The following is an 11,380-nucleotide window of genomic DNA, read 5'->3' as shown; positions in this document are numbered from 1 at the left end:
TTTTAAAGATAATAAATGTAAATTTGAAAAAACAAGATACTTTAGGTGGGAATAAGTCCTTTGGCCCACCCTGAAAAATAATTTCCCACCTATCATTCCTTCCATGAAGTTAAGAATTTATTTTTCAACCATGCTCAAAATTCATAGATATTTTTTAATTGGTTCCCAAAATATATGTTTATAAGTTGATATCACTGATACCCTCGCAATACAAACAATTAATTTAAAAAATCAAACTCATCACTTTGCAGGTAGATAAATGCCCTTTCCATTATTCCATATATTAAAATATGCATAATTATTGTTCACCTTCAAATATTTGATTACTTTTCCTCGATATTTGTAAAGAGAGACGTGGTTGACATTTTAAACCATAAAAATATGAGTACATAAAAAAATCTACTACTGTGTAGATAGAGCGCCTTTTCATGTGCCTCATAAAGGTCAGGTGTGGATTATTTGAATCACAAATAATCACTATTTTTTACCTTAATTATAGGCCAAAGGACTATTTCCCACCTAAAGTATGCTGCATTCGCAAGTTTTCACTCCTTAACTTTGAAAATTTCGTTTACCCACCCATGGATGGCTAAAGTTAACTTAAAAAATTTACCTTATTTCCCTTCCTATAAGTTTAAAAACTAACATTTTCTTTCCCAAGCCAAGTTTTAAAAAATCACATTCTCCTCTAGGGTTTAGTTTCAATATTCCGTCACTCTCTTCGGCACTATTGTCGGTCGTCTCTCTCTCTCAACGGTTCCTCTTCCTCCGACGGCTTGCCTCAATACTACCCCAACCCCACCAATGCCCGAGAGATGTCGTCTGGGAAAAGGAATCATCTTTTCAAACAAAAACGAGTCATCTAGGAAGGGGAATCATCTTCTTAGATGAAGATGAGTCATTTCGTCTTCGTTTGGGAAGACGATTCCTCTTCCTAAATGACGTCTCTCCAGCATCGAAGGGGTTGAGGTGGCATTGAGGCAAGTCGTCAGAGGAAGGGGAACCGTCAGGAGGGAGAGATCGACAATGGCACTGGAGAGAGTGATGAGATATTGAAACTAAACCCTAGGGGGGAAATGTGATTTTTTTAAAACTTGATTTAGAGGAGAAAAGTTAGTTTTTTAAATTTTGGGGGGGGGGGGGGGGAGGGAATGAAATCATATTTAAGTTTATGTTTAATATTAAATATAAAATAATGATTTTTGCCCTTCAAATTAACAGATTTAAATAGCTATGGGTGGGTAAATGAGATTTTCAAAGTTAATGGGTGAATCTTGATTATATTCTAACCACATAAATCACGCCCACAACTTAAGCAGACGGCCCAGGGATACCTTCAATGGTAAAGCAGACGTCAAATTGCAACCCACTCCTATAGACTCTAATAGCCCCATTTAATCTACAACTTCTTATCTGATTCTTTACTTCAGTTGACTTCACAACTAAACAAAGCTTCAGCATCTCATGCTTCAATCACATTTCTGCTGGAGTATTAACAGTGCAGGAAACCACAGTATTCGTTCACTTCAGAGCAGCGGCAATTATCAAAGTCCATCAATGGTAACAATAAAAAAAACTCCACCAAAGTCCAGTCGCAGCAGGAAATTTCTGAAGCTTCATATTATTTGATTCTAGAGAGTGGGGTAGAGATATGGACGTTGTAGTATTTTCACAAAGGCTAAAAAGGCTCTTAGCAGGAGATGAAGGTATTTTGCCTGATGAAGTTAAGGAAGTGCTTCGGAGGATTCAAACTGATTTTGAACTAATGACTTCTTTTATGAAGGAACATCAACACAACCTTATTGGCAATGTCCTTCGTGCATATGAATCAAATCCACAAATCTGGAATATCAAAAAGCAACTGATCGACTATTCTCATAAATCAGATTCGGCAATCGACATATTCTTGCTCAACATCATGCAACGCAAGAGCCAAAGCAATTCCAGGGTGTCTTCTGATGCTGACGATGGCGTCAAAATAAGTACTAGTACAAACAAATTAAATCTCGGGGAAGAAGAATTCCCAACGCCACTAATGTGCGCTGATCAACTCGAAGATTCTTCTCGAGTGATGGGGAAGGAGGACGAGTCTTTTCCTGATGTGGATGAGATGATGAAGAGGGAGAGGGGTTTCCATAATGCAGATCAAACTATCAAATCACCTGTAGATCAATTTTACAATTCTTCTTCTTCCTGGTCATTTACAGTGAACGGGAGGAAGATGGAACCTTTTCATGCCTTCGAAGGAGACCACGTCTATGCAATTAAATTACTGAGGTGTCTCATGCTCGAAGGTGAAGAGATTGCATCAAAGCTTCCTGAAGTTAACTATTCTTCTCCTTCATCAGAGAGAAGACTGAACGTGCAGAGGAGGGAAAGGAAGCTCATCAACAACAAACCCCGATTGGTGGGTCGTGAAGTAGAGACAAAGAATTTGTTAGATCTCTTGATTGAGGGGGACGATTCACTTTCCGCAATTTCAATTATTAGTGAACTTGATGGTGACGGGAAGACCGCACTCGCTGCTGAAGTTTACAACAGTAATTACGTAAAGAACTATTTTGATTGCCGAGCTTGGATTGAGGTGTCTTTTAACTACAATATCCACAAGATATTGGACGAAATTTTGAAGTCTGTGATGCCTTCTTCTTTATTGATTGATGTTATAGATAAAGACTGTGAATTGAAGATAAATGCTCTTCGTGATTTCCTGGCAAACAGAAGATTCTTCATTGTGCTGGACGATGTTTGGAATTCTGAATTTTGGAAAGATTTCAACCAGGCCCTTCCTGATGATCATAACAGAAGTAGAGTGCTAATAACATCCAAAATTTTGGAAGTTGGCGATCACTGGAACACCTATCGCCTTCACATTCCGCTACTATCAGAAGAAGACAGCCAGGAGATGTTACTTGATAGGGTTTTTATCAAAGAGGGCTGTAGGCTTCAGTTAGACCCTGTCATAAATTCATTGACAAAATTTTGTCTAGGGTGGCCTTTAGCCATCTTATGCATGTCAGGTTTTTTGTCAGAGATGGATATCCAAGAAATTTTCTCGAGGCTGGCTTTTCACTGTGATGCAGCTAAAAAATTAGAATTGCCATTTCACTTTTGGATTCCATCTTTCTCTTACCTGAATCTACCTCTGAACTTGAGACCCTGTTTTCTTTATTTTGCTGTCTTTCCTGATGGCTTCGAGATACTTACATGGCACTTGTATCAACTTTGGATTGCTGAAGGTTTCATTCATGATAACAGTGAGGCAACAGCTGAGAAGTACTTGAAACACTTGGTAGACGCCGGCTTTGTGCAAGTAATTAAGAGAACATCTGGAGGTCGAATTAAAACATGCAACATTCATGGTTACTTACGGCATTTTTTATTTGCCGGGGTTAGGAAGGAGAAGTTTATCCGCGTTCATCTTAGAAATGAAGATAAGCCTCCTGCCAAAAGAGTTAAACGGCTCTCTATTCATTTTGATGCTAGCAGATTTGTACCTTCAAATTACTCTGCCCCGTGTCTCTCTTCTCTGTTGTGCCTTGGCTCCACAAGCGACAATCTGGCCCAGATAGATTGCAATTACATTTCTGAGAACTTCAAACTCCTCAGGGTCTTAGATTTGGGAACTCTGGTTCTCCAACAATATCCCACTGGAATACAAACTTTATTTCTTCTGAGGTATTTGAAGTTGAATATTCCATTCCTCACCAGAATTCCTTCACAGTTATGCAACAATCTTCTCAACCTGAACACTCTGGACATGCCAAATACCTCTATAGATAATACAGCAGATGATATTTGGAAGATGCTCAAACTGAGGCGTCTGAATTTTAAGCTCATCAAATTGCCTGCACATCCTGGGAAATATTGTAACTCTCTGGAAAATCTCAATTTCATATCAAACTTACAGCCCAGTAGTTGTACTCAAGATATACTGAGCAGATTGCCTAATCTTCGAAGTCTGCGAATATATGGAAACTTGAGTTCATATCAATCGACGCTGTCCGAAAGCCTCTGTAAACCACTCAGTCTTGAATCATTGAAGCTGGTGAATAAAAGTGAGAACTCAATGGTCTCATCAATTAAGCTGAGCGAGTATCAGTTTCCTCCACAACTGACCCAACTAAGCTTGTCAAATGCTGAACTGAAGGATGATCCCATGCCCACGCTGGAAAAACTACCACATCTTAAAATCCTCAAGCTGAAGCACAATTCTTATATTGGTAGAAGGTTGGCTTGCACCTCTGGTGGTTTCCCAAAGCTCGAGGTTTTGCATCTGAAATCAATGCTGTGGCTAGAAGAGTGGACGATGGAAACAGCAGCCATGCCAAACCTCGAATGTTTAGTTATCCATCCTTGTGCTTACTTGAGAAAGCTTCCTGAAGAGCTATGGCATATCAAGACTTTCTGCAAACTGGAATTATGGTGGCCACGGCCACAGCTGAAGCAAAGACTGAAGGACTTTGAGGATGTGGAGCGATACGGCATTCAGATATACCCCTCTGGAATTTGATTCAAATGCGTTGATTTGGTATTACTTCTAAGATCTCGGTAAGTTTTTCTTTTTTTCCCCAGTATTTCATATGCACTTCAACTTTCACTATATTTAACTTTATTATCTTATGAGCAATATTATTTACACCTAATTTTGAGAGTACTTAGATGATATATTATCGTATGATTTGATGTTACTTTATCCTTTCATAATTACATACTCACATTTTTTCATTCGTATGCACTTCAACCCTTATTATACATAACTTTATATCTTATTTTGTTATAACCTACATCCTGCCATGGGAATCTAAATTTACACTATGGGGTCATTTGGTTCCACGATTTAAAAATTATCTTGTTAATCTGCCTTTTATTATCCTGTTTAGTTTGTTAATAATAAAATATTACAGTAATTTTCTATTACCAATGATGACATAACAGGTAATATAAGTAATAATCTAATTACCACATTTATCTTAGGTATTAAAAGATTACTAATGTAATTTTGATTTTATTATAATAATAATATTATTTATTAATTTTTGAGACAAAAATAAATTTATTTTTAATTAATATAACAAATAATATAAAAAAATATTTAAAAATAATTATATTTAAGAGAATTTAAGTAAAATAATTTACTAGTATTTTTTATTACCTTTAACCAAACATAATAATTATTTATACTTACCAAATTTTATCAAACATAGTAATCATTTATACTCAGTAATCTTCTAAGTAATCTCTCTATTTTGGTAATAAAACATTACTCAAACCAAACGCCCCCTAAAACTTTTTACACTAAATTTTGTATCCTCTACTTTTATTGGATTCATCTCTAAGTTGGAAGTGAGAGATGCTTATACATTTATATATCAATGTCACTTTTAACCAACTTGTGTGCCAAAACCATGAGTCCATCAATTGACAATCATGGTAGGTTGATCAAGACAAAGATAACCTTAGAGATGAATCACATAGTTAGGGTGTCGAATCCTTACCTCAACTGAGTCCGATCGATAAAGAATGATGATATGAGAGATTTGAGAATATATTTCACTTTCACTAGAGATACTATATATAGTGTGTACATATGCTAATATTCCAAGTGATGTGTGTATGAAATACACACAAATAAGGTTATAATAATATGTTCTTAAAGTGAATTTTGGTCTATTTTGTCAAATTCTTTAAGCTTTATTTAATTTTGATAGTTTGATCTTATTTTGCACTTTGAATTATATTTTCAGATACTTTGGAGACATTTAAGCCTTTTTGGAGTGAAAATGAAAGTTTAAAAAAGTAAATGAGAAGATTATACATCAAGAGGCAAAGGACAATTATGGGCAGTCTTATGGCCATAATTGGTGCCTATAATTATTGGGTGTAAATAATATATAAAAAAATGGAAAATAGGGTTAAGCGGTACGTATAAAAAGAAAGTTACATCTTTTTCACTTTCTTATCACCAAAATACAGCAGCTCAAAAGATTTTTAAAGAAAGAAAACTCTAAGAAACAAATAGAAGAGTGAATATTCAAGATTAAAGATAGAAGACTCAAGAGAATCAAGATTTGAAGACCTTAGAGTTTTTCTTATCTCTCTTATTATCTTCTTTTACTGATTTAAAATGTCTTTCTCTTCAACTTTATCTTGTGGTTTGAATTTTATAGTCATTAATAGCTAATTTTTTTTTGTTTGGGTTTATGATGAATCTATAAATTCTCAAAGATTATATAATAGATTTTGATTTTTAATTAATAATAATGAATGTTTGATTTAGTAATTGTGATTTTAACTTTTTGCTTGGTGTTAAGGTCTAATACCATGTCTGATTGTAGATTAAAGTGTGATATTCAACAATACATACCCAATTAGTTCATGTCTTTGCTAAATGTAGGGATTTATTTAGAAATAAATATAAATACTTTGTAGGTAAATTGATTGTCAAAAAAATTAATGGGTTTTGATTAATATCATAACACGAAAGTAGGTAAGTTTTTAATCTTAACACGCTTAATTAACCTTGAGAAAGGAATTGGATAAAATATGATAATAACCATCAACAATTCATCTTATCATTAATTTTAATTAGATTCGTTATTGATTTTTGAGTAATTGATAGTGAAATGATAAACCGTAGGCTTCTCTATACTGGTATTTCAATTTTAATTTGTTAGACGTTTATTTCTCTTTATTAATTTCAACTTAGTTAGTTTACATTTTAATTAATTTTAATTAAATTTTTATCAATAGTATTTTATTTCTCTAACTAATTTAAATTATAAAGCGAACTGGCACTAGACAACCAATCCTCAGGGGACTAATATATTTCTATATTACTTGATTAACTCATATTTGTGAGCCATTGGCAACACTAAGTTAGTTAGAATTGGGTAAAGATCACCTTAGAGGAAGTAAGAGAGTAGACCTAAGATGTGAGATAAAAAAATGAAAATAAGATAATATAAATAAATATTATATGATAGATTAATCTTGCTCATTGAATGTTTATAACTCACCCCTTTCTTTTGGTTTTACAAGTGAGACACATAGACGTGAAGATATAAATTAATAGTTAATGAGCTAAACCTAAGCTAACAAAATTGACAACAAAAATTTGTGAAGATTTTTATGTATCATTATGTAATTAATTAATTTTAAATTTGAAATAAAATAACATGTAATTATATAACGACGCATTAATGCTTGTATATGTAAATTACTCAAACTGCTGGGCTTCACCTTTCAGATACAGTACGGACCAGGGTCACATAATCACGCTCCAGATGCCCTGTCCCGCAAATTTGATGATGCACCATTTAACCTTTCTTCTTCAACTTAGTTGGTTTTGGCCACCTCACATCCGATTTTTGACATTATTCAGGAAATCCAAGCTGAAAACAAGACTGCACCTTATTTACTTAACCTTCATCAGCTAGTTCCTTTCCACTGGCTGCTATCCACCTTATGTTTCTACTGGGGATGGAATTTTTTTTCGGTCAAAAAATCTTTTTTTTGCTGAATTTCTCTTCCTCTTTGCGTCAACAGTTGAAGTTTGAGTTTCTTGCTTTCCCGTCAGGCGGGCATGTCAGAGAGTTATGAACCTTGTTGTGTCTTCCGGAGAACGTTTATTGGCCACAAAGGTGTCTACAAACTTATCGACAAACTACTGTAGTGCACCGTGTTAGTCACAAACTCAGGGTCTTGTAGCTTATCGGATCCAAATGCCGACAGAAAGTCATATTCACAATGTCTTCCAAATGTCGGTACTCAAGTCTTATGCAGGATCAGTTACCGCCTGCCTTCCTCAGGCAAACTCGATGCTTTGCACAAGCGACTTGTCTGTCGAGGCACAGGTTTGAGAGAAACACGTTGGCAACCAAGAGAGACAAAAGGAAAAGTTCACCTCAGCACAGCCCCATGGTCGCAAGTCAAGTGAAACCCTGCCCCGCAAAGTTATAAATAGGGCATAGGCTGTTAGCAGCAGGTGCGAGGAATTGAATGGAGCCAAGTGACTTAATAAAGCCCTCATTTGATTTCGCTCCTTATTTCTAATCATTACTCTGTTCAAACCGAGAACTGCAAATTTGTATATACATTGGAACTTTTACAAACAGTTTTTGCTTCATTTATGCATAACATATTGATATGCATAAATGAAGATTGGTTGACTGAATGGTAAAGGTAAATTTGCATAAGAAATTGCTTGACTGAATGCTGAAGGTAAATTTGACACACCAAACATGTTATCAACAAGATTGGAAAAACAAATGTAAACACTAGACCTAATGATAGAGCACAATAACAAAAGTTAAAAGCACATCACATAAGATAATTAAAATAGCAAATTGTACACAAATAACATCAAAGACCTAATGATTTTAATATTGTTAACTGAGGCCACGCATTAAAGTGGAATCATTTCATCCGAAATCAGTTCCAGGCCCCCCATAATGGAGCCTCTCGGTGTCCTGCTTTAAGACAACATGAGTTTTATATAAGATTTTGCATGTTTCAATTGAATTAAATGAGCCCAAATTTACAAAGGCAATTATTGGAAGGAAATGACTTGGTAAATTCCGCACATCTTCAAGCGCTTAACTGAAAGAACTTGAATCTAGAACACTGTTCAACAAATTCACCTTGAAAAAGTTTACACAACCAACAAACATTGAACCTACCAATTCATATGTACAAGATGATAGAGCAGACAAATAAGCAAATCATAGCAAAAGTCAAACAGATTTCTTGCAGTAACTGCAGCATATCATCGTTTATGATATCAATGGCAACACATACCTTTCTGATATTGCTATCAACTGAATTAGATTTTTTAGATGTCATGCACAACTGTGACATGCCTAAAATTTAGGGAAGTAATGTCATGTACGATTGTGCACGAGCACATGTATGCTAGTACACATGACACCCTAAATTTCACTAACGACTACTAGACGATTGTGTAAAGGGCACATGCGGTTAATCGAGACATGTAGACTAGGTCACAATAAGCACTCATACAGTAGGAATGTACAACAATTCATGATATGGAATAACAAAAATACCCCTAAAAAAATTGTATGTTTGAAAAGGAAAGTTGGATGTGCCTAGAGAAGAGGGCACACTTGTGCACTTGACCATGCAAGCTCATAGATCACATCACAACCAGGTACACCCATTAAGGGTTAAGTCTTCTATAAAGAGAAGAATGCATGACTGTACACTTGATATTGCACAACTGTGCAATGAAGAATGTTAAGGAGAAGTTAAAAATCAAGTTTATGTACTTAAGTCTTTGTCCCAAAGGATAATACAGGCATATAGGGTATGCAATAGTACCAAACATTAGAAACAAGTTAAGGAGAAAGGTATTACGAGCCTAAATAGAGTTAGTGGCTTGAGATGCATGCATCCTAACCCATGACTTTTGTCATAAGGGTCGCTACGAGAGGGCACTTGTCAAATTTTCTTTCTTTAACACTTGCAATTAGGCCTAGTTGTCCATAGTAGAACATTGTACTTGCAATTGGGCACACTTGCTCATAGTAGAGCCCGATTTAGTTACAACAATCCAAAGATGGATTGCATAGTTAACTCATATAGCTAATGTGTCAAATCTTTGTCTCAACCTAGTATGATTTGCATAGTTATCTAGTTACAACATAAAAGTGTTATCACCCAAATAAGTAAGAAAACGGAGGGTCATCCCAAATTAAGATCCTTAGAGCATCCTATTTGACCAAGCAAGACTACAATGTTTCTTGAGGGAGTATTACGAGACCTTAGAGCTTCCTAAGTGAGAATTTAATAGTAATAGCCATGTCATCTAAGTTGAATCCTAAATAGTACTCTCGATAACCAAGTTAAGGTAGACAAGTCAAGGGTAAAATGAGAATTTTGTTTAGTTTAAAATAGAGTCTCCTACTTAGTGATTACCACTCACTCCCAATTGTCCTTGTTTTACAAGTTTATGTGATCAAGACAGTTGTAGTGTGAGATGAGATCTATAGGACATTTCAATCTTTTAGCAAGTTCATGTATGTTGATTTCAATTTTTAAGATACAGTTGTATGAATGGTTATCTCATACTTGCTACACATAGTTTGTTTGATGTTAGTTTTATATTTTAGACATCTTTTACATGTTTTCCATTGTTATGTTAATAAGGGGTATTTTTGAAAATTTTCATTTATATTGTATGTGTATGAAGTTATTTTTAAGTGTATAAATGCTTAATTAGTGAAAATGAATGATGCTTCCCTCTGGAGGACAATATTTCTATATGAAGGTGTTGCCGTGTGAAATAATAAACTTGAAGTATGTTGTCTTACATGGTTTTGAATGATAGGAAGTGATTGTAGTTTTATTGCAATTGCTAAGATTATGGAAAGTGGGTTCATGACAAACCACCATTTCATATACATTATTTATACATATAATTTTAAGGCTAAAAGAATCTAGTTTTCTTAAAAACCAACGAAGCCAATCATTCATATTTAATTAATATTATGATTGTGAAGTGGGCATGAACTGTGAAGTCTTAATTTTCTCAATTGCTTTTAGGCTTGGATATGATTTGAGTCGATTTAGTTATGCAAGTCAATTCAGTTCGATTTAGGTGGGCTTAAATTCATTTGATTAAAATTTGAGCCGAACTCAACTCAAAAGATTTGGCTTGTTTTTTAATTCGAGTTGAACTTGAGCTAAGGAGTGTTCGACTTGAATCTGACTTGAATTCATGGCTCAAATTAGCTCGAATTCAGTAGTTTGAATTCATGGATCGGTTTGACTCGAATTGATGGCTTAAATAAAAAATTTTAATATTATTTGGGTAAAACAACATTGTTTTGTTAATGAATCACAAGCTCGAGCTACAAATCTGAGTCATCAATTTGAACCATTAATTCAAATCAAACTGAGTTATGAATTCGAACAATTAATTCGAGCTATGAAGTCGAGTCAAACTCGAACCAAGGCGAGTTGAGGCATTTTTTATCCAAGCTGAACCCAAGCCAGATTTAATTTTGGCTTGATGAACTTGAGTTGAATACGGGCCAGACTATATTTTGTTCGAGTTGAACTCGAGCCTAGGCTTGGATATGATCTGAACTGGTTCGGTCTCGAAAGTCAATTTAGTTTGATTTAACTTGGCTTAAATTCATTTGATTAAATTTCGAATCAAACTTCAACTGAAAGATTTGGTTCATTTTTTAAATCGAGCTAAGGGATGTTCAATTCGGTTCGGCTCACATCCACCGCTAATTGCTTTCTAGGCATATAAATGCCCTTTCTATTATCCCATATATTAAAATATACATAATTATTCTTCACCTTTAAATTTTAAAATATTTTTAGTAGAATAGTATTTTATGTATAATTT

The 11,380-nt window shown here is 34.7% G+C and overlaps 1 protein-coding gene across 1 annotated transcript; it reads left to right on the top strand.

Moving 5' to 3' along the window:
* The first annotated feature begins 1,651 nt into the window (after nt 1-1,651).
* Nucleotides 1,652-4,513, top strand: LOC123201766 (probable disease resistance protein RF9). The gene has a single exon (XM_044617321.1). The coding sequence runs from the start codon at nt 1,652-1,654 to the stop codon at nt 4,511-4,513; it is 2,862 nt and encodes a 953-aa protein (XP_044473256.1).
* The last annotated feature ends 6,867 nt before the right edge of the window (nt 4,514-11,380 follow it).

Source organism: Mangifera indica, chromosome 18 (genome assembly GCF_011075055.1).
Source record: "Mangifera indica cultivar Alphonso chromosome 18, CATAS_Mindica_2.1, whole genome shotgun sequence".
In the NCBI taxonomy this organism is placed as follows: domain Eukaryota; kingdom Viridiplantae; phylum Streptophyta; class Magnoliopsida; order Sapindales; family Anacardiaceae; genus Mangifera; species Mangifera indica.
This window is presented reverse-complemented; position numbering and strand designations above follow the sequence as displayed.

Excerpts from the sequence above, each read along its gene's own strand:
- LOC123201766 (XM_044617321.1), top strand. The coding sequence starts at position 1,652 with ATGGACGTTGTAGTATTTTCACAAAGGCTAAAAAGGCTCTTAGCAGGA.